A 25768-nucleotide genomic window follows, 5' to 3' on the forward strand; every position below is an offset into this window, starting at 1 on the left:
TCAGCAGCTCTCCACCGACAGCTCAGTGGTTTACTTTAAACAAAAACAACGGGGCTAACAAGGCCATTTCACACATTTCACTTATTACTTAAGCGTGGATGGCCTACATCACCATCTACCCGTCTGACCTGGCCAAGGGCCCCATCCCTCCCTCCCCCTCTCAATGCGACAAGTTCAACGCACCAAGAAACCGGTTCTGTTCCTCCCTGGCCCAAGAATTAATGCTCGAAAAGAACCGAGTCTATTCAACACAGTTTCTGGGCTTATTTAATCCATGCTTCCCATTGACTTTCGTCTGTTCATGTCAGCTCTTCTTATATTCCTTGCTCCGGAATAGCCAGAGGCATGTCTCATTTGTCTCTCCCACACCACCACCTCGCTTCTCCCCCAAATCGCTCCTTCATTAATTCTTCAACCATGAACTTCTCTGACCAGCCCACCGGAAAGCCGTCTCCCAGGAGAGAGCTCCAGGGACCCCGGCCGACGCCGCTCAAAGTCCATAAAGATTCTTACAAGATCAAGAAACCGCCGGTGGCGCCACAACCGTCTCAGCCACAGCAACCGCCGCCCCAACGCCGTGCCCCCGTCATAATTTACACTGTCTCCCCTAAGGTAATTCACGCCAACGCTAGCGAGTTCATGGCATTGGTGCAACGTCTCACGGGCCCGTCTTCATCAACATCGTCTGATGCTTCTGGCGACGCTGCTGCTTCCTCTTCATTGCCGTCATCGTCTTATGCTGATCATAGCGGTGCAATTTCTCCGGCAGCCCGGTTCGCCTCCATCGAAAAGACTAATACCTCCGCTGAGAAGTTGAGAAAAGCTGATTTGGGCATGGTACATGGGGTAGAAATGGGTGCAAACGTAGAGAGAACGAGTTCAATTCCGGGGATCTTATCGCCTCTTCCGTGCTCCCTCCCGCCCATCTCTCCGAACTTCTTCTCGTCTCTGCCTGATCCGACATCATTAGGCTTCCTTCAAGACCTGAAAGACCTAAGCCCCATCTTCCAGGGTAACAAGAATTACATAGAAGGTCTCTTCACGCCTAGCCCCTCAGCCTTCCTCTCACCTCCTAATGTGTCTCCTTCTCAATCTCTGGACCTCTTCAAACAATTATCAGACTTATAAGAAAGATAAAGAGATTCAGGAAGAAGAGAGATGTCTTCAGGGTAATATCCATGAAAGACAGAAGTTGGAGGTACTTTTTCCCTGTAACTTTTTTTTTTTTCTTTCTTTTGGAGGTCTACTAGTTTAACAGTCTTTACCCTTTAATGGGCTCTTAGTTGTGTGGGCTAATCGAGAAATAACCCGGCCCACATACCCATCATCTAGTCAGGTTATCTTTCTTCATTACGCCCCATTTGTCATCAAAACATGTGGATTGTAGCTTGGAGTATGACTCTTTCAATTATTTATTTATTATTATTCTTTTGTTTATTATATCCATCTTTTCTCAGATCTTTTACTGGGTCATCATCTGTAGAGTGTAGATACATCATTGATGTTATTTGTTTCGTGATTCTGAGCCCAGCTGAAAAGGTAGAGATCCGGTCAGTGGAAAGGATGTTTGGATCTGGTCGGACCCTAGGCTGACCCTACATCGACCCAATAATTTGGGTGGACCCCAACATTTGATTAAGGACAAAATACTGCTTAATCATAAGAAATCCAGGGTTTAATTAGATTAAACTGACTGATTTGACTTGTCAAAACCGGATGGTTTAAAGGTTTAATTAATCTGGTTAGAACTTAGAACTACTGGTCTAGGGCATCCAGAACCGGTTTAATCCGAACTCTAAAACATTGTCAATTGAGCTAATCGTTCCAGCCTCATTCATTCAAACTGCCTCTTGGAAACAATGGATAGCCTCTAGATCTAAGACAGTGGAGGTTCATCTATCTCGAGAATTGAAAACTAGTTAACCAATTAAGTCAGTATTTTTATCATTATTTATTCCTTTTGATGGTGAAACTTACATGGGAGTTGTTTATATTGGACCACGTCCAGCAAGGAAGAAAGAGATAGAGATTAAGCTTAATTATATATTTTAATTTGATGAACAGAAGGCCACAAAATACAAAATAAAATATGGTTTAAGAGTTGGATAGTGTAGGCACGACACGGCCTGACCATGTTGGATTGAAGTAGATGTCTTGGATCGATTAGACTAAACAAAATTTGTTGGTTTCGTGCAAGATATAACTGTTTGGACTTCAATAAATAGGAAAACAAAGTCTACACTACATTTTGGTCTGAGAAAAAGCCGTGCCCATATAAGGGTGCAATAGAAGCAACCTTAGAAAAAGTAAACAAGGATGTTTGCAACTGCTTCCATCATATCTATTTTGATTTATCAAATGTTTGTTTCATCATTTATAAACTTTAATTAATCTTTTCATTTTTTTTTTAATTTTTGAGGTTTCTTTTATATATGCATTGAACTACCTCTCCGGGGTATATATATTTCTTCTCAATTATGTCTTTAACCTTTTGAAACCTTGTTGAGGTTATTATTGGATTAGTTCAATAAAAGCATCAATTGTTATTTTTGAAAATAAGCTTTTTTTTTATTCTGTTAGAAAAAAAAAAGTGGGGTACATAGAAGGAGGGGTAGCCTTCCTCAACAATCACTAACCAAAATGATATAATTGAAAGCTCAACCCATCCGAACCCTAGCTAAGATACAGGACTCATGGCTCAAACTAGACAACCAATTAGCACTTGCAGTCATGCAAAGGGAAAATCTCCCCATGAATGAAAATATAAAGTACAGAAATATTTCATTCATGGGGTGAGGTTCTCAATTCACGGCTGCAATGTGCTGTGAGGAGGAGTCTATAGGAGGAAATCCGAATTCAATCAGAACAGCAGTACCATTCTGCCTCTCTAAATGTGAGAGTAGCAAACTTTCAACTCATCAAGTACATACACTGGAATTCTTCAATGAGAGTCTTGACACACTCCAAGGAGAACTGTGAACACCTTTCAGACAGTCAAAAAAAAGCTTCAACTCTCCTTCTATAATTAATGATGTAATTTTATTTCTATTTGTTATTGCTATATGGTTTAGATAAGATACTGTTTTCTAGACAATAATGATGGCTGTTGTGCCCATCACTACATTCTGTAGAATTGAAACCATGTGGAGGTTCCAACATGATCTATGCATGGCTGAGCATCTTAAACATGATTGTGGCCTGGAAAGTACAATCCCATTAATGACAACATAAAGATATGAAATGTGTTTGAGATATGTGGCTATATATTATGTTGTTGAAAACTGCATTGATAATACTATGGGTGGCAAATTCCGGTTATTCAATACTCTCTATTGTTTTCATTCTTTCTTTCTTTCTTTTTCAACAAATTAAATAGGTCAGGTATACCTATCCTCCAAACTCACAACCTTCCCAACCTGGATGAGGCAGGAATAGATCCCGAAGTCTCCACTATATATAACCATCTAGATACCTTACTAACTAAGCCATTTGATACTTTCCAACACTCTTCATTGTTGCTTGCAGGAATATTGCATTCTTTGCAGCTGCTAGTTGTTAACATATTCTAAGCAAAATGAAAGCTATGAGAAGCAAGCAAGTGCATAAGTACAGAAAACAACCAACTAATGGGTACGTGGTGGTTAAATTGGTATATATATTTGTTGGCTCATTTCAATAGGACGAGATCTAATAAGCACAATATAAGTAAGCACTTAAATGAGCACTTAATAAGTATTTTGACAACTGTCAAACGTAAGTTTTAATCTTTCTTAAAGTGGATTTTGGGTATTTTAAGAAACAGGTGTTAAAAAAAATTTCAAATGCTCATTAAATATATTTACAACATTTTATCTACGGATCCGAATTGCATTTCAGCGTAGACAAGGATTCGAACTAATCCTACTGCCACCAACTTGGGGTTGGGAGGGGGGTATGGGTGTAGTGATGTGCTGCTACTCAACAGCCCCTACAGGGGATATAGACGCATCACCAAATATCAAGAAATAAATAAATAAAGGACATCTACTTCTATAGAGAAGTGATAAATTGCAACATCTAGGTCACAAGGTACTTACAACTGAACAGGAGAGAAAGAGATAACCCAAAAAGTTGTATCATTCAGCCAGGATGACCTACAAGCCTATCCTCTATTACATCCACCCTGGTGGCCCACCCAACTAAGCTAGTTCCTTATCATTTTTGGAGAGGTTTGCAAACATTTGAGTTCTCCAATATGGGTTGACCATATTACCCAGGAACCCATAAGATCCGAGTACACTTGAGTGACATTTGATTTTGATTTGAATTAATTTCCTTTCTTAAGAATCTTATCTGTAAACTTTGGCTACGTATTTCTTAGTTTAACTTTAGTAAGTGTCATAGTCAGTTTAGTAAATAAATCTTTCTTTCAAGTTAAGTAATGTCTAATTTATTTTGGAAATACAGTTGTCGAGGTTACTTTAATTGGTCTAGAAAACCTTGCCTTGAGAGTCGACCACCAGAACATGTCAGCGAGTATCTCGTCTTTTGTTATTTGTCTCTATTCTATCTCGTTTTGGAGGAAAGCCCAAGAATGTAGGAGCCCATAATTGTGACTAGTCAAACTTAATCAGAACATTTTTTTTTCTTTTCAAACTTAGTTAGAGCATTTGAATCAGTCATTTAAATGTCTAAACAACCTTAAAGAGATTCCCTTGTTTTCATTTTTATCAATTCTTATAATTAAGTCCCAACAACCCATATCCTAATTTCCTTTTTCAATTACTTGCATAATGTAAAACACTAACTGCATGCCCTAACAATTTCTTAATCTCAATTCTCTAATTCTTCTCTCTTATACTATGCAAATTCATTTGGTTAAATTTAGATTTGGACATCATCAGTTTGGTTTTATGTCAAGGTCCTTGTTTAGGGTTGGTCTTGGGGGTTGGCCCTTAATTCCTCCAATCCATTTCATTTGTTCCCATTTTTTATTAAAGATAGTCAAAGGGGAGGGGAGATATTATAAGGATGGACCATTGGATATATATATAGAGAGAGAGAGATAGATAGATAGATAGATAGATAAATAGATAGATAGATAGATAGATAGATAGATAGATAGATAGATAGATAGATAGATAGATAGATAGAGAGAGAGAGAGAGAGAGAGAGATTTAAGAATGAGAATTATAAGATTGTAAGTTAAAATTTATGAGACTTTTATAATGGGAGTATAAGATGCCTAATTTAAAAGCTTTTTTTCCTTTTAATAAACTCTATATTTTTAACTTTCATATGTTTGAAGGAGAGGAGAGATTCCATGTGAGGCCTGTGGTGAGAGACCCTTGGCCATCATATAGTTTTCCCCAATATGTATATAGATGTGGGTTAACACTTGCAATTCTTTTTTTTTTTTTCTACCTTTTCTTTCTTTATTGAAAGAACATTTCTGATCAAATCACCTTAGACCAACCACAATAACTTCTTTTTATCGTACACTGTCCATTACCTTTTCATCACCTTAGACTAATCACACACCAGATAGATATATAAGATAATAAGGCTCTATTTATTTTCTGTGTAAATTTTATTTACAGTGTTGCAAATGCATGAGTATAAATATTCTGAAATGTAAATTTCGGTTTACATTTGGTTTACATCTGACTTTGTTTCTTTGCTTGTGAGAAGTGAAATGATGTGATCCCCACCTCATATAAACGAGAATGAAGTTAAGATTAGGGGTTAGGAGTGAGGTACCAGTACCAAGCAAGGTGATGCGGTCTACTTTCATATAAGAGAAAATTGAGGTGGGAATAAGGTGGTGCAAATTTTGCATCAGTTGTTGATATACAACACTCACTACAAGAAAATTGGTTTTGGTGATAGACGTATAATGGTATCCATCACTATAAATCATTTATAGTGACAAACTAAAATTTCCATTGCTATAAATCTAGCATTTAGTGATAGAAAATTGATGAAAGGATTTTCTATTGCTATAAATAGTTGAAATTCCGTCACAAAATCTTGATTTATAGTGACATACAACTAAATATTTGTCACAAAATCATAAAATGTTGATATATAAAGATGGATGTATGACGTCAATCACAAAAGTTTGTTTTATAATCATAGACAATTGAATTTTCATCACAAAAAAAAAAAAAGATTTATGATAAACAATTGAATGTCTATCACAAAATCTCAAAATTGTGATATATAGTAGTAAACAATTAGTGACTGTCACAAAAACTTCATTTATAGTAATGGACAGTTGAATTTTTTTCACGAATATTGATTTATATATGGTGACAGATAATTAAATGCTTGTCATAGAATTAAAATCACAAGATCTTCATTTAGGGGCATTTTTGTAATTATTATGTAAAGGTTATTTAAGTTTAAAATAACCCAATAAATCGGCCATTTGAATTGTTAAATTGATGGATCCGAACAATGGGTCATAGATTATATATTTAGACATTTAAAAATTATATTTTAATAAAATTCCAGTTAAGTCTTAATTGGGGATGATCCTAGGTTATGTTTTTATAGACTATTAATAGACTTTAGTGCTAATTAGACTTGACGGTCCACACCTTGGGCTTGATAATATATGTCCGGAGCTTGCATTCAAGTTGGACCATATGAATTAATAAATTATATATAAAAAGATAAAATGCTAATTTAATTTTATTATAGAAAATATAGAAAAAATCTTCATGTTCAATTGTTTGTTTGCAAAGAGAAAATAGTGGGTAAATAATTCCCAATAAAATAATTAATTAATTAAATATTATATATTATTCAATTATTATTCATTAATATTTAATTAATAAATATTATCTTCTATTTTTTATTTTATATTTTCTTATCAATTCTCAAGTAACTAATTAGTTAATTAATATTTTAATTTTATTAGTTAATATGTTATTGATAAATACTTACTATTAATTAATTAAGGGTTTTTAATACAACCAAACCTGGATATCAGACCCAATTTTGCCCATATCTGGACCAACCCTTTGATCTTAAAGTGAATAAGTGCTGCCATGTGTCCTTTAATCTATTTCTCATCTAGCTAATTACAACCTTAGAGGTTCCTTTAAGTTCTAAATTATACAAGTTAAGACATTTTTCAAATTTTTAGAACTTAGAGGATTGTTTATAACTCTACAAATATGTTCTTCACATATAAAAAGGATGTGAGGGAGGGGGGGAGAGAGAGGGGAAGTGAGAAAAATTGAAAAGGCTGATACTTGAAAAAATATGACAAGACAAATTCTTATATTTACTACTTGTTGGTTTTTTAATTATTATTTTTAGTCCTTTATTTATTACTTTTCATTATCTTCTATATACTATTTAATCCATTTGTGAATAGATTATTTATTTTGATTCCTCTTTTAATCATTTTTTAAATGCGACAAGACAAATGTAATAACGATATTTTTATATTTATTACTTTTTGGTCCTTTATTTATTACTTTTTAGTCCTTTATATTTTTTAACACATTTATAAATTGACTATTTATTATTTAATCTCTCTTTTAATTAATTTTTTCTTTAAAAAATTGACTATCTATTACTCTTAGCCCTATCTCTTCTCAATTCTCATTCCCAACGTTCTCTCTCTCCCCCCTCTCTCTCTCATCTTCATGTTTTTCCACTATTCTATTGGCTAATTTATACTAAATTACTAACAAGGACTCGTGTGATGCATAGGAAAATCTAAAAGATTTAATAATTTTATTTTTTATTTAATATTTATTTATAAAAAATAATTATTGTTAATTGAATATGAACAAATATTTTTTAATAAATTTAATTTTATTAATAATTTATAGTAATTTTAATATTTTTTATTATTTTTAATGAAATTTTGATTAATTTTAAATAAATAAAAATATTTAAAAAAGCTAACATTTTTATTAATTCCACTAATAATTAACAATTATATAGGAATGATAACGAGGTGGGTTCAAGGCAAGGCACCCCATCCCTCTCCTTGCCCCATAGTCAAGACACTCTACCCCATCTCTGCCCCATCCCTAGTGTCACGCGGGTTCAGGGCAAGGTAACCACTCCTCAATGTCGAGGGAGTTCAGGGGCAAGGAACCCCACTCCTCATCAAGGATGGAGAATCCTAGCCCTGCCCTATCCCCAGTATTGGGCAGGTTCAAGTAGAGGTGTAAACTACGTCGTGCTGGGTCAGCATGACATGACCCACATGTGGCCCACACAAAGTGTGAGTCGTGCCATGTTAGCCCACGAAGCATCCCGGGCTGTGCTTCCCTCCTCTAGGATAATTTGGGGTTGGTTCGACACAACCTATGGCTCGAGCTCGCTGAGACTTGGGCCAGGCCATGCCGTACACCAAGCTAAGCTCAAGGCAACGCACCCACTCCCCGTCCAAGGTTTTTAAAATTGGACCGGATAGGGAACCATTCTAGGGTCGAACAGTCTGACTGTTTAGTCAGAATGGATGACTCGCTCTACCAAAAAAATAAAAAATTAAAAAAACAAAAGAGGCCAAAAACTATTGTCCGGGTTGACGGTTCAACTGCCCAGGTCAATGGTTCACTAACCAAATAAACAATTTTTGGACAAAAAGCAGTTTTGAGGTGAAACGGTGTCTGGTTGCCAATTTTTCCGCTCTAACCATCTAGTTTGATCTAGTTTTGAAAACACTGTCTCCATCAACCCAATATTCAATTTGATGATAGAAATGATCAAAATGATATATTGAGTATGAAATTTCTTTAATATTCAAAAATGTAATTTTATGAAAATTTTGGAAAATTTATTGTACTTTTGTAATTTTGAAATTTTATTCAAATTTATTTAAATTTTTATTAAATAATTTATTTTCTTTTTAAATTGTTTCCTTATAGAATTGTACTAATTTATCTTATAGTTTCTAATATAAACTAATCAATAATTTCCTTTTTCCAATATTATACTGATTTATCTTAATAATTTGTGTAATTATTTGTTCAAATTATAGTTTTCCATTTCCCGTAGTCATTTATCTTTAATAATTTTCAATAATTACAATGAAAATTACATAATTTTTCAATGGTTTTCCAAAATCTACCAAATATAATAAAATTTCCTAAAATTTCCAAAATATTATAATAATTTTCAATAATTATTTAATGCATTTTAAATAAACTTTCAAATAAATTTATATCTTTTAAATTCAAAAATGTTATTTTACGAAAATGTACTTTTATGAAAATTTTTGAAAAAATTATTACATTTGTGTGACTATGGGAATTTATTGATTTTTTTTAAATTGTTATTAAATATATTTTTTTATTTGGTAGTTTACTAACAGAATTACACTAATTTATCTTTTATTTTTCAATATAAATTAATTAATAATTTCATTTTCTAACATTATAATATTTTGTTCCCCCATTTGTATTTGGTTATTAATTATAATAATAACAATAACTAAAATTTTATACTTTTTTATAATTGTTAAATATAATTATCAATTTTATAGAAATTAGTTAAAGAGTTTTCAATTTCTATAAAATGTTGTTTATGAGTTAATTAGTAACGATATTTATTATTTTTTGGTAATTTACTAAACGCATTTATTAACTTTTGGTAATAACACTATTTAATACTCATTGAATATGGGTGGGATTAAATATTAATCGTATTTAACTATTTATTAATTAAGATGAATATTTTAAATGAGGGAGAGTGGATATAAATTGGGGGGATGCATTTTAGGAATTGATTAGGGAGTGGGGCAACATGATACTTTCCTATTGGTTTAAATGAGATACCTTGGGAGAGAGATTATAGAAATATTTTTATGTAGTTGGGTGACATGGCTTAATGGGAGTGGTGGGAAAGGGAGAGGAGAGAAAGTCAGAGAGAATGCAGGGTGGGGATAATGGAGCAAGGAGAGGCATGGTGACGGGGACCCATGTTTTGTTAAAAGAAAAGTTAAACAATAGAAATACATAAGAGTATATAATTGTTTTATAATTTTAACCTTTTAATAAACAATCCAATCAAACTCAACCCGAGTTGGTTGGTTTTCTAGTATTTCAGATCGGCTTTGGTTTAATAAATATATATTAATATTTTATATTTTAAATTTAATTTTTTAATATGGGAAAGTAGGAAAATTCCCATATTTGTTAGTCTAAAATATTTTATAACATAGATTTAATTTTTGTAATTTATTTTTTAATAATATCATTGTAATTTATGGAATTTAAAGTTAGTTTTTAATTTTAAATCTTTTGAACAAACAAACTAATCCGAAAATAGACCCAAATCGATACAACCCAAGTTAGTGGGTTTTCGCTAATGGTCAATCAGTTTTGAGTGACAAACTGCAGACTTGACCAAATCAATTTGGTTGGTGAAACAGCCTGCAACTGAACTAAACCAATCATTAAACACTCCTAATTTCAACTAAATTATAGTCTAATCTCTAATAAATAACAATAGTTTAATCTCCAATAATTATTGAAAATTTGTAGCAATAGTACACAATCATTGAAAATAAGTTTATAATGAATATAATATATATATATATATAATAAAAATACAATAATTACAAAAATATAATAAATACTGAAAATATACTAAACTAGTCAATAAATAATGTAATCTTAAATAATAGTTTAATCTCTAATAAGTATTAAACTATAAATTATAAAAAAAATATATAATTACTAAAAATAAACTTATAAAAAATACGATAAATTAAATTTCAAAAGTTAAATAATAGTTGTTTAATCTCCAATAATTATTGATAATTTTCTATAAAATAAAAATAAAAATACATTTATAAATATTATTGAAAGCATATTTAAAAAAAAATAAATAATTATCGAAAATAAAATAAATATTAATTATAGTATATATAAATATAGAATAAATATTCAGTATTATTGTAATATTATTACTAATAAATATAATTTTGTTGATAGTTATTTTCTATAATTATTAAGTGATATAAGTGAAATTAGTTATTTACAATATTATTTAGTTATTGAAATTATATTGTTATTTAAATTCTTAAAATATTAATTATTTATTGAAATTAATAATCCATAAAATTATAATTGTACTATTATTACATAATTCGTTATTAATTTTGTAAAATATTAAATTAATATTAATATGAATATTATGAAATCTATTATAATTATTTTTCTACTTTTAAGATTTTTTTTAAATTTATTACATAATTTCGTTATTTAACTACTTAAAGTTTTGTCATGTTAAATATTTTGTTATTTAAATATTTAAATAATATGTAAAATATTTAAAATTTTTCATTATTTGAATTTTATTTATTTTAATGTTATTACATAATATCAAATATTTTGTTATATTATTTAGCTATTTTAATTTTTTATTTATTGAAATATTGAAATACTGTTATTATTTGATTAACATTTAAATTGAATAATTCGTAAAATTATAAATTATATTGTTACTACATAATTTCATGATGAATTTTGTAAAAGTATTGAATTATAAATAATATGAATATTATTAAATCTATTTATTTTTTGTGTTTTGAATAAATATTTTAAATTTAGTATATAATTTCGTTATAACATTTAAATAGTTCTGAATTTTTTTTAACTGAAACTTTCTTTAGATATATATAGATAAAAAGTGGGGGAGAGGATAAATAGGATTTAGAGATAGTTTAGGAGAGAATCTCTCTACTAAATTAGAGATAATTTAAGAGATAAATGGGAATTAGAGATAATTTAGGAGATAAATAAAAATTAGAGACAATTTAGGAGGAAGTGGGGGAAAGTGATGCCACTTGGCTAAACATTAGAAAAACAAATCCCTCTTTGTTTATGGTTGTTAGAAATAGTTAAGCATATGTGATTTCCTTATTGGTTTAATGGGTAATTATGTGGAAATAAAAAAAATAAAAATTCATAAAAAGGGAGGTTTGAAGCAAAGAGAGGTATGGTGACGTGGACTAACCAATTTTAATATATATATATATATATAGAGAGAGAGAGAGAGAGAGAGTTAATAAAATATTTTAAACAATAAATTGAAATAAGTAAATTAATTAATCAATAACTTAATGATAGTGAAAATACTTTTTATTTCATGTATTTTATAATTGAATACTAACTTTAAAATTAACTAATAAAACATTTTAAGCAATTACATTAAGTTCAAATGAGAAAATTAATCAATAACTTAATGATACAATAATTAACAAAATAAATTAATTCACCAATTTAAAGAAAGATTAAATTTATATCATTTATATCATTCAATTGTTAACTCTCTTCACTCTCTATCTTCTATTTCTTCATGTTTTTTCTCTCTCCCTCTCATCTCTCTCATTTCTATTTTCCTTTCACCATTATCAATTAGCTATATTATATCAAATTAATACCATCAATTAAATTTATAAATAAATAAATGATTTTACAATTAATTAATAAAAAAATTTAAATAATTATATTAAGTTTAATTAAGCAAATTATCAATAACTTAATGATATTTAACATACTTATTTAACGTAACTTAAGTGAAGTCTAGTAGGTCCCCATGTTGTATTTGTTCTATACAACCATGTGAGAAGGAGAGGATGCATCAAAGATGTAAAGAGAGAAGGAAAAAGCTTTAAATGGCATGTAATGGAAGAGAAGAGGGGGGTTTTGTATTAATATATAGAATTTCAACCATGAATTACAAAATATATATATATATATATATATATATATATATATATATATATATATATATATATATATATATAAATTGTAGAAGAAACAACACAAAAATTGATACTACATAATAAAAATTAGGGCTGTTCATAAGAAGACCCAACCCGAGTTGGTCGGGTTTTCTTCAATACCGGTCGGTTTCGGGTTGTAAAAAATTATAAACCGATGGTTCGGGTCGGTTTTGGTTTTCATGTGTGAAAACCGAAACTGACCTGAACCAAACCGACTTAGTAGTTAGTAGTTAGTTCCTAATTAGTAGTTACAACCTACTTAGTTCCTACTTAACTAAGTTGTCTCTATCCTAGTTACAACCTAACTTAATTTGTAGTCTTCTAGTTAGGAATGACATTAATGACAAGTATTGTAAGACAACTAGACAAGGAATCTTTTTGGAAAAATTTGAAGAAAAGAATCAAAGGATCTTATTTTCTATGGTCTTTTACACCAAATAGGCAACCAATTACAATTATAATTAGGTGCCATTTTTTACTTAAATTAGAAGGTTTCTTGAAATATACAAATTTTAGTCTTCTTTCTCTAATATAGTTTGACTTTCTATTTTTTTGATAACTTCTATTCTAACTTGGTCTGCCCCCCTTAGCCCCTCAACTCAAGCACAATCTCTAATACAATTTGACTCTCAAGCATGGTTGAACTTAGAGCCGAAGCCGACCCAACTCGACTCAAATCGACCAGGTCGGTTTTGCTTAACACAGGGTCGGTTTCGGTTTCAATTTTGGGTAACTCGACCAGGTCGGGTCGGTTGGAAAAATCTCAGTAAACCGACCCAAGTAAATTAATTAATAACAAATTTTAACAACTCTAATAAAAATTGCAAGTAATTAATTAATAACAAATTTTAAAGAATTACATTAAGTTCAAGTAAATTAGTAAATAACTTAATGATACAATAATTAACTAAATTACTTAATTCACCAATCTAAAATGGAATCAACATGTTTCAATTTGACTACTGAAATTCCTAGTTTCAATCCAATTTTAGATTGATATTTTGGTTCAATAATCTAAATTTGGATTTAAATTAAATATTAATTTAAAATATAAGAACTTGCATCAGATTTGAATCCTTAAAAAAGTGTAGTTTTAAAATATAAGAACTTTGATCGGAATTTGAATCCAACTCCATTTCATTTTGATATTTTAAAAAATATAATTTTAAAATATAAGAACTTAGATCGAATTTATTTTTATATTAAAATAGAAGTAACAACCGGCCCCGTAAGCCCATGTTGAGCAATCCTTATTCGTTATGTAATTTAAAATATAATTAATTTTATACTAATAGTTACTTCTTTATTAATATAAAAGTAATAACTAGCCCTACAAGCCCATGTTGAGCAATGTCATTTTCGAAACAACCAATTAGAAACTCTAATTTCCCCAAATAAATCTTCATAAAATCACTCTCTCTATCTCTCTCTCACGTTTAAAAACTTAAATAATCTAATATCCTAAAGTTTCTCCTAAACAACCTCCCCCACTATCCCCAACTTTCTCCTAAGTTATCTCTAATCTAGTAGAGATTTTTTCTCCTAAATTATCTCTAATTCTTATTTATTTTGTTTCCCACTTTTTATCTACATCTATCTACTTAATCTTTATTTATTATATATTTATCTATACTAAAATTAATATTTATTGTATTTTAGTAATTATTTATCGTTTTCTGTGATAAATATATATTCAATAATCTTGTATAAATATATTTTTCTTTTATTATTTCATAGAAAATTTTCAATAATTATTAGAGTTTAAACTACTATTATTTATCTTTCTAAATTTAATTTATTGTTTATTTTTGCTATAAATTTTTAATAATTATTGGAGATTAAACTATTGTTCGCAAGTTGGTTTGGTTCAGTTGGTTGTTTGGCCAACCAAATTGACCTGGTCAGTTTAGGGGGTTGGTCAATCAGGTTATATCGGTTTGGTTGGTTGGTTCAAAAATTTAAACTTAAAAAATTAAATTTATGATCTGAACTATTTTAGCCTAAGAAATATTGAAAATTTCCCACTTTCTTGTATTAAAAAAAATATTTAAAATATAAAATATTAATATATATCTATTTTTGAGCCGTTTGATTTTAGTCAGTTTGCAAATGGCCAAAGCGAAACTGATCCAACCTAGTCAGGTTGGAAAATTGTTGAACCAAAGCTGACTAGAAATACTAGAAATCGGGTTGCTCGATTTTCATTAGTTTGATTTGGATGGCAACGAGACAGGGTGGGAACGAGGAGCCTCTCCCCATCCACGTCCTCGTCCCCATCCTCGTTAACAGGGACAAAGTTATCCCCATTCCTATCTCCATTGGGATCCCCACTCCCCATGATTCTTTATAATGCCAATCATCATGTTTTTATTTTTCATTTTATTTAAAAATAAAATAATTAAAATTTACAATCCTATTAAAAAAGATTTAAACATATTCAACCATATTTTTAAAAATAGGGTAAAATACAAAAACCTCCAAGTTTCTAACAATCATAAAAACCTCCCCTATAGTTTCATTTTAACAAATACCTCCCCTAAACTTTTGAGAAACTCAACAAAAACCTCCCTTCCATCACTGTCCCAAATGAAAAACATTAGATCGATGCACTGGTTTTTTCCAAACACCCATTCTACCATTTTATAAATTATTTTGCATACAAAATTACTGAAATAACCCCATTTTAACTCAATAAAAACACCATTTTATGATCATCTTAGTAATTTTATATACAAAATTACTGAAATATGTATTTTTGTTGAGTTAAAATGGGTTTGTTTCAGTAATTTTGTATGTAAAATAATTTATAAGGGTAGAATGGATATTTGGAAAAAGTTGGTGCATCAGTCTAACACTTTCCATTTGGGGCGGTGGCAGAAGGGAGGCTTTTGTCGAGTTTTTGAAAAGTTCAAGGGAGGTATTTGTTAAAATAAAACTATAGGGGATGTTTTTATGATTGTCAGAAACTTCAGGGGAGTTTTTTGTATTTTAGCCTTAAAAATATTAACATATAGAGTATGTGTATATATATACATATATACATATGTGGATATTTTACTTTTCACAAGGCATAAGTCTAACTAGTGCCAAGACCTGTTAAATGCACAAGGCACAAGTCTAACTAGTGACCAGTGCTCGTGCTAAACGTGAGCATGTACACAAAAAAGGTTACTATAAAAAAATAAAAAAAAAGAAATTTTCATAGAATATTCTTAAAGTAAATAAAATAATAATGAAAAACATGATTGTCACATAATAACATTATTAAATTGACACTAATAAATCTGACTTAATTACCCATAACATCTCACAACATACAACAATGAGACAGAGCTACATATGGCCTAGCAGTTCACCCCAAGACCAATATATATATATTAATGGGGATCCAATGGGGTAGGGATCAGGGTCCACGTGGGGCAGGGAGTGCTCTCCTCGTCCCCGCCATCAGGAGTGAAAATTTCCCCATCTCCGTCCCCACAGGGGAAAATCATCCCCACCCCTATGCCATTCGGGGCAAATCCCCACAAGGATCGGGAAATGAGGAAATTGCCATCCCTAAGTTTGATAAACAGCCCTATCTAAAATTAATTATTGTTTTTTTTATATTGTAAAAAAATTATTAAAAATAGTATATAAAATATAGATAATTATTAATTATTATATAAAATAATTGTATACTCTTACATATTTCTACTGTTTATCTTTAATTTAACAAATCCCGTACATCGCATAAGTCCCCACTAGTAGTGTATTTATATTTTGGGAGAAATGGGTAGTACAGGGGATTGAACTATAGAGGGTGGATTAATTAGTTAAGTCTTGCATTTTATTTTTATATGTTCTCAAAAGTGGATAATGCAAAGAATTGGTATAGACCAGGTTGAAGTTTTGATTGCTAATGTTTGTTAAGCATGATGGGCCAAACTTGATCTTAGGGGTGAACTGCTGGGCCATATGTAGCTCTGTCTTATTGTTGTATGTTGTGAGATGTTATAGATAATTAAGTCAAGATTTATTAGTGTCAATTTAATAATGTTATTATGTGACAATCATGTTTTTCATTATTATTTTATCTACTTTAAGAGTATTCTATGATTTTTTTTTACTTTTTATTTTTTATTTTTTTTATAGTAACCTTTTTTGTGTACATGTTCATGTTTAGCACGAGCACCAGTCACTAGTTAGACTTATGCCTTGTGCATTTAACAGGTCTTGACACTTTGTTGCATGACTCCAAATTTAATAATACAAACTGGTCAATCAAACCCAAAACCAGGAATTGGTCTACTTGCCAATTCGATCACATCTCTAAAGTCAAGAATGATAAAAATTAGCCAAAATTGGTGGAGTAGCCAATCCAATTGAAGAATCACTGAATTGGTCCTAATTTCATAAAACCGGTCAGGTATCATCATTGATACCTTGCTAGAACTAAGGCTCAGTTTATTTGCACTGAAAATTTTATTTATAATGTTGCAAATGCATAAGATTACAAATATTTTGAAATGCAAATACTGGTTTGCTTTTGCTTTGATCTGACTTTGCCTTGTTTGCTTGTGAAAAGTAAAATAATGTAATCCCCACCTCATATGAAAGAGATTAGAGGTAGGATTTGGAACTTGAGAGTGAGGTAGGAAGCAAAAATAATGTGATTCTCACTTTGATGTTAAAGAAAATTGAGGTGGGAATAAGGTGACAAATATTTTGCATCAGCCGTTGAAATACAAAATTGCACTATCACTAGAATCAAAAGTAATGCACTATTAAGAGCAGATAAAATAAAAGGTACAAAACTTGTTTCAGATAAGAGTGCAAATCATAATTACAACACAAAACTAAATCGAGTGCAAATTTTGTATATAAAACAAGCAAAGCTATTGGCGTGGCACTTGGTGAAAGAATTAGAAAGTGAAAATGAAGAGAATTGTTCATGTCTGACAATGTAAATTTAATTCAACTTACTAGAGTTAATTTGTTGAGCAACACGATACAACCAAGACAGCACGAAAATGTAAAGGATATGATGTATGAATGTGAATGACTACTGATGAACCTCCTTCGCTTCTCTCGCTTTTATTTCTATGAATGGGAGAACTAGGAGTGGTCATGGGTCGGGCTGGTCTAAGCTTAGATTAGGTTTAGCATCAATTATAAGGGCTTTATCCTAGGCTTGGGCCTAGCTTGGCCCACTCCCCAGGCCTAGATTGCAAGTGTTGATATGTGTCAATTTATTAGTATTTATTTATTATTTATATAATAAAACTTAAATTTTTTATATTTTATATAAAATAATAAGCATGTTATATAAAATATTTGTATATATTATAACATAAAATATAATTCCTCAATGCTTTTCTTTAGATTAATACTTGAAGCCCCTGTTTCCAAACTCTAATAACATTTATGTATATGTATGAGGAATTTTTTATTTGGTGGGGAGTTCAACACATAGATTAACAAGAGCAAATAGTGAACTAGGTAGAGCAAATGGGAATGCTGGATTTTGATATTCACCATTCTTGCAATTACTTCTGTTGTGATGGATTTTGATATTAACTATAGCAAATGGTGGGGTCTCATATTCCTTTGCACTTTAGGTGTTGATGACTTGTATCTTCTGTCAAGTAATCGGCAAGAGAATCATTGATGACTTAATCCATCCACAAGATGATACCGTCCTTCCGGTGATGATTGTAAATAGCAGAAGCCACCGGCTTGGCCCATCTCCATCTATAATGGCTGGACAGTGTTTCTTTCTATTTGCCTTGTGATTTTAGCGTGTCATTTTATAAAACCAGGGAAGAGAGCATGGATGAAGTTATGGGATGGTTGACCTCAAGTTTGTTTTTTTGGAATTTGATTTAAATGCATTATATATATATATATATATATATATATATATATATATATATATTTACAAACTGATATTGATCTTGACTTGTCAAAGTTTTCTTACTCCTGTCTTCTTCTGGTTAATGTGTCTTCTTTTAGTTAATAATTATACATGCATGTAATGTTTGTAATCTAAAACCATGGTCCACCCCCACCTCTCGTTAGAAGTTCTACGATTTCCAAGTAACAAGTTCCAATACTTGTAAACAAACAAAAAGTGAAAGAAATTTCTATTTTAATTTTAACAATTGCCCCTGTGAAACTCCCATGATGTCTTTAATGGATTTGATAGCACTCGCCTTTCATTAAAATAATGTGAATATATATATTTATATAAATATTTTAGAATAAGGAAATTTCAAATTTTACAAATTCAACCATTTTTTTCATATTGCCTTTTCCTTCTTATTCGCCCCTCCACAAACCAGGGGTCTCGCTAGTTTTCTGTAAAATTAAACATAGCCCAATACTTTGATATTTTGATACCATAAGACTTTCAGACTCCTTTCAGTAGGGCTGTTTGGACTTTGAAGTGGTTGTCTAATTATTCTTTTGGCTTTAAGTGATGAAGGGTAAAACAATTGGTCCAAGACTCCCAGCTATCTGGGGTCCTTTAATAGGGGCGTAAGTCAGGAGTTCATTTGGCTGTTGAGGGCCAGACAGCATTTTTAGGCCGGACACATTCACCAATTCACAATCATGTCTATGATTATGGTTAAAAAAATTGAGGGCAATTTCTATTTATAAAGTAACGTGACATTCTCAAAAACGCTCTCAAAGCTTTTGGCCACCAACAGCCAAAGTTTTTCTGCAAATGGGGTTTAGTTGAATTAACCTTTTACACTATTTCAGGTCCAAAGCCTAAGCCCATTCAAAATTTGATAAAATTGCAAGCCAAATCCGCTCAAATTGCACCCTTATCTTTGAAGGTGTATACTGGTTAAGGGCATTTTTTTTTGTCATTTTTTTGCATAAATTGACCACTCTCAAATATGAATCCGTGTCTGCCATCTCACTCCCCTCAGCCCGAGATTTTAACATAAGACTAAACTTTAATTTACGAAAGAGAAATAATAAAGTCGGAGGATGCACTTTTTTTTTTGAGAAATATGATTACACGGACGAAGGGCATAGCTAGCCTTGGCCAGGCCCAAGATACACAAATCCAATTTTCATTTTAGTCAATCAGTTTTCTCCAACCATGGCTTCTCTAATCCTCAACTATCAAAATCAAAGACATCGATTACCAAAAAAACGTTAAAAAAATTGTTCTTTGGCTGTTAATACATATATTCATATGCACAAAGATGTTCTACACTTTTCTACGTAAAATGCAATGCATATCTTCTTTCTTTTTTTTTTTTCTATTCACTAATATTATGTTAAGTTTAGCGATACAATTTGAATTGGCATGAGTTAACAATTTACATTGCTTCTTCTTCGGGCCTTTGGCCCACGCCTATTCAAAATTTGATAAAAGCCCAACCCAAGTCTACCTAAATTGCACCCCTAGTTGAGTTTCTTCAAAACTAAGTATATATATAATAATCAACCAAAACATTTCATTCATCCATCAAAGGAGTACACACTATTTGTGGGATCATATGATAAGAGCTCGGATCTCCTGCAAACAAAAGCTCTGCACATACAGAATCTTGCCACATATTGGGAATATCTTCTATGTATATGTTAAGTTTATAGATATATGTTTCTAATGTGAGACTGGGTGTTTTTTTGACTGCAAGAGTTTTCTCGCTTGCCATCCAAACTACTCAGTTACCTATACACTTAGACTTTGTAATTGGGTGGCTCACTGAATTGTTAAACATGCTATCTCTTATTTCAGGCCTTATACTTGGTCTTTACCACCTGATTTCTCGATTTCAAAAATCTAATATAACTGAGTAATTGTTGAATGAACTAGCGTATGGGTGTTTAAAAAAAAAAGCATCAAGGGACTCTCAACCTCCTACTTATTCACTACAGCACAGAGCAATTAAGTAATTCAGTTCAGCCATTCCGGCTGTTATTAAATGGCCCCTAAATCCTGGATGTTGGCACAAAAATGCAACTGATCTGAGCCCCATGATTTGATACTTGTCATAGTTACCAAGAATTAGAAGCAACCAATACATGAGTGCAAACAGTGCAAACTGATTAGATTAGATTAGAGTAGTGTTACCGGGTCTATATATACCTGTACCATGTGTTATAAGAGTTCGCATTGCACTCCACAGAGTGTGCCCCACAATTGTCCCACATGCACATCTCAGCATGCACTGTGAACATCTTCCATAATTGTGATTGGGAGATGTTCCCAATAGGCCAATACACGATTGAGATGTGTTGTGGGGCGCGAGTGAATTGGTATAATAAGTTTGTTCCAGATATTTTTGAATTTGGTTCCAGAAATAACAAAAATGGTTCGATGATGGACCTGTCAAAAGAATTCAGATCTGTGTCCCACAAGGGGGTGCCCCACAGTGTCCCATAACACTTTTCCGCCGTGTACTGGAAACATCTCCCGATGATGACATCATCAAGACTGGTACTATCATCGAGAGATATTCCCAATACATGACGGAAATGTGCTGTGGGGGCACCCCACAAATGTGAACTCCTGTCAAAAAATTTGACCTATCAACCGGAAAAGTAGAAATTAACAAAATCACATTGAATAATACTAAAATTAGAATCTGGATTTCCACGCCCTCACACTGAAATCAGCTTCAGTGCTCACAAAAGTCGATCTCACTCGCATCCACCTCGCATTGTGTGACATCTCTATGAATGAAAACATAATACTAGAAAGATATTCCTAATGTGCAATTGCATGTAATGTAAAGTCAGTGGTAGAATTAGAAATTTTCTTTTAGGGGCTAAGTTGAGCTAGAAAATGAGATATAGAGAGCAGAAATAGGATATAGAAAACATTTTTATTTTTTTAATTTAAGGGTTGGCAGAGAGTTAGAGTATGAGAAGCTAGAATCCAATTTATTACATTTTGACCCAACCTCCTACTAATAATCCTATATAAATAATGAATTAACAAAAAACTTGGGGAGGCCAAAGAAGTCCCACAAGTATACTTATCTCCGCCCGTGTGAGGTGGATGTACTTAACACCTGTGAGGAGGAAATCCGAATTCCTATTATTAAACCAGAAATACCTAATGGGGCAATTGATCTGCCACTTCAATTGGTCTTACGGTGGCAACTTGCTACACCCCGGCCACCATACCCAACCCCATAAAAATGCGATTTTTTTCTTGTGGTTTAAAGGTGTTATAGTCCTCAAAAACGTCTGCTAATTTTTTTAGCCATCTTTCCCCCCTCCCCCTCCCCCTCCCCACCCCACATCAAATATGTAAAATCATACTCTCCGCATAGAACAGTTGGTGGGCTTCAAATATATCCTGCTTTATCTTATCACGGTGAGTTGCAATTTAAAGGAAAGAAACCAATTTGGTTGAGTTTTCCGCCTTCAAATAGATAGACACTTTAACTATTTACAAGTGAGGGCATTTGGTCTAGTGGTATGATTCTCGCTTAGGGTGCGAGAGGTCTCGAGTTCATGGAATTCCCCTTCAATTTTATTTTTTGTGGTTAGGTAATGTGGATGTGGTACCATCAATTTGTCTTCACATGGACATTTCTTTATTATATTTTTCCAGGCTTCTGGTTTCACATGGATAGGTCAAAGTCAAACTCCATTCAAGAAAAAAAAAGGGATTTTTAGATGAATTCACATCTCTGCCCTACAACGCATTCATGTCATGTATTGAGAATATCTCCTGATGATAATATCAGATCTAATGATGTTATCATCGGGAGGTGTTCTCAATACATGGTGGGAATGTGCCGTGAGACGAGAAGTTGTGGAGTAGAGATGTGAACTTTTCTCCCCCGTCGCCCAAAAAAAGAAAGATATTATCCTACCCATAAATTTGGTATCAATCCACGGTTAAGATTCAGTCTAAAAATCCTAATTCCACCCTAGAGGTGGACTGATTAAACAAGAGTATTTTCAAAATGAGTAGGATATGGATTTGAAGCGACAAGCGAGTATGTGAGATGGAGGTGGCACAGGCGCACATCCAAGCAGAAGGCTCTGAAGATTCTCCTGAAAGCTGATAGGTTCATGATTTTACTGTTCAACCGGCTGCTTAGATTGTTCATTGTTCAGACCCTAAAAACCATCAAACATCTCGGTTCACTAGTTCAATCGTCCAGTCTGAATCTGGATCTTAAATCTGGCACCAGGCCAAACAGAAACAAGAAATATTCTAAGAAGGGTGGTGAAGTAATAGATTGGACTGGACTGTCAATGGGTCAGATTTAGTATGGGCATGGGCTGAGCTCAATCCGGACCTGACCTGATTTGGCCATATCCTTTGAGTATAGAAAGTCAGTGTGGTGTAGGCATTGTAGGGGAACGAAGTGGAACAAGGTGGGCTAGCTATGCAATTTGGGTCAAGTTGGACTGAGAATTTGTTAAATTTTGAATGACCCCAAGCCAGATTTGGCTGTGGGTCTGGGGTGACAAAAGAATATACACCCTTGAATGCTTGGAAGACACTGAACCTCATCCATGACAGGCGTGAAGTCCAAAACCCGAAACGAAGTCAAACCCATTTACACTAATACCAAATCCATGTACCTAATACCATGGTTTTGCTCCATCTACGAGAAATGTGATGGACCTAGGGGTGTGGGATTTTTTTTAATCGAATCGATCCGATCGGTTTTAAATATCCAAGTCGAAACTGAACTGATGCTACCAGTTAATCGGTTAATCAGTCAACCGAGTAACCGTAGCTCGGTTTTTTGGAACTTTTATGCATTCAAAATAAAAATTGCAGAGAGATGAGAAAGAGAAGAGAGATAGAGACACGATGTTGGTGCTTGCTTCCGGGCGAGGTGGCAACAGGTATTACCACTTGGTTAATCGCCGATTTTTTTAAATGGTTAACCGAAATTGAATCAGAATTGTCAATATTTTAACAATATAGAACCAAAACCGAACCGACTGATTTGATTAACCAATTTTTTTGTTCGATTTTTCACTTTTTTTGCTCACCCCTAGTGATATAGCGCGATCCGGACACTCCTAACTGACTGCTGACTGGCTCATTGTTGGCAACGAATGGCACCTGAGAAGATGAAAGGAAGGATTACCGGGGGTTTATCCGGTAGGAATACTCCGAAGCTTAAGTTAGTATTGTATCTGGGAAGTAAAGAGAAAACAAAGGCTAAGAGTGGAGGTTTTTTTTTTCACCAGAAGCTTCTCCTCTGCCCTGAGGGCTTTTATAGAGGCGCTTTTGTGAGACCGGGCATAATCGCCACTGGGCCCTTGCCACAGCCGTTACCTGCCAGGGCTGCGCAGGTGGCCGTTGTGACGTGCTCCTTGCTTGGGTAAGTGACACGTCCCCAAAGTGGCAGGCATGCCTCCGCCTACTAAGAGACGTGGGTGCAGACTGCCGAAATGACAGGGACTGCGCCATCAGTAAGGGACTTGGCGCAATCTGATTGGTACGGCCTGTTGGATAGAAGTTTCCTGAGGAATGCTCGTGCGACTCATTCGTGAGCTACTCTTCAGCGAACTCGGAGTACTTCAAGAGTGCCCTTAGTAGAATTGATCCTCAGGATGACTTGTCTGCTTGGGAGCTCAGGCGAGCTGGTTTCCTTAGCTTGCGAGCTAAGGTTGCCTCAGAATATCCCTTTGGAGGCAGCTCGGGGAACCCGGAGCTTGCGTCGTGGTGAGCTCCTCCTTTTGTGCGCTGTAGCGAGCTGCTTTATGGGCCCGTTACTTAGCCGTACTGGACCGCGATGCTGAGCTGTCGCATAAATTGAGTCAATGTCCACGTGTCGACGTTTCATAGATCAGGTCAAAGCATCCTTCATCAATTGCCCCCCACTCCTCGGGCTAAGAGTATCGCCTTAGTGCGGGGAGTTTATGAAGCGCGATGGACTGATTTGACCGAAATTCAAATTTGATTGAATACCCCATTAAATGCATTTGCGGGAATCAAGAGATCTTCTGACTTCCCTGACTTTTCGGATTCCGAAAACGTGCTGAGGTGGCCTTTAATTCCGAACGTCGTGCGGCTGCGACTACCTTAATTATGGAAGATGTGCTGCCAATCACCTTCGGTTTTCAGAAGGCATGCGGTCAGGGTGTCTGCGGACCGTTGGATTTGCTTTGATCCGGGCCGTCATTTTGAAAGGATGGGGGCTATAAATAGGGGGCCCCCTCGGGCCCTATCTTCTTCCACGCCATCTTTTGGATTCTGAGGTCGCGTACTTCGCCTAGCCTACTCGAGTTCCTCACTCTGCTCCGTTCCATTTACTCTAGTGAGTCCTAATCGCCGCCAGCCATGTCTGGGTACCCACGCCATACCTATCACAGGGTCAATAGCCAAGATGATGATGCTCCCTCGAGCTCGGGAGGAGCCTTGGAGCATGTCCCGAAGGCTCAGGAGGCCTCTGGCAACATGGCGTCTACTTCTAGGGGAGGGAGCCTGATACCTTTGGCCCTTCCTTAATGACAGCGGAGAGACTTAGGTCTCTGATCCGCTACTTTCGCCTTCCTCGGGACCTGGTTTACAGCCTCCCTACTGGCAACTTCCCTTGGGAGCATGGTCCTAATGATATAGTAATCTTCCAAGAACAGCTCGAGGCTGGCTTGCGCCTCCCCCTGCACCCCTTGATAGTGGAGGTGTTGAATCACTTCAACGTCACTATTGACCAGCTTCATCCTAACACTGTTCGAAATATGGTTGGGACCATATCCCTATGTCACAAGTACTGTCTTCCTTTGTACCTTGACATTTTCGTCTCTATCCTTTGTATAAAGAACGTTGCTCCTGGGGTTCCTCTGGAGAGGCGCTTTTATTACCTCTCTCCCCATCGTGGCTATAAGCTCTTGTACGAGCTGCCGAATAAGATTCCCGCCTGGAAGCGAGACTACTTTGTGGTCTGTAACCCCGAGGGGTGGCCCTTTCCCAAAGACGGCGCCAAATGATGTAGCGCGATCCGAACACTCCTAACTGACTGCTGACTGGCTCCTTGTTGGCAACGAACGACACCTGAGAAGATGAAAGGAAGGATTCCGAGGGTTTACCCGGTGGGA

At 33.8% G+C, this 25768-nt stretch overlaps 1 protein-coding gene across 1 annotated transcript; it reads left to right on the forward strand.

Moving 5' to 3' along the window:
* The first annotated feature begins 223 nt into the window (after nt 1-223).
* LOC104587923 (protein MKS1-like) lies at nt 224-18537 on the forward strand. Its single transcript, XM_010245698.3, has 3 exons — nt 224-1198; nt 3526-3630; nt 18343-18537. The coding sequence occupies exon 1, from the start codon at nt 346-348 to the stop codon at nt 1126-1128; it is 783 nt and encodes a 260-aa protein (XP_010244000.1). The 5' UTR covers nt 224-345; the 3' UTR covers nt 1129-1198; nt 3526-3630; nt 18343-18537.
* Nucleotides 18538-25768: the final 7231 nt, after the last annotated feature.

This window comes from Nelumbo nucifera, chromosome 1, assembly GCF_055504915.1.
Source record: "Nelumbo nucifera cultivar China Antique chromosome 1, China Antique-T2T, whole genome shotgun sequence".
In the NCBI taxonomy this organism is placed as follows: Eukaryota; Viridiplantae; Streptophyta; class Magnoliopsida; order Proteales; family Nelumbonaceae; genus Nelumbo; species Nelumbo nucifera.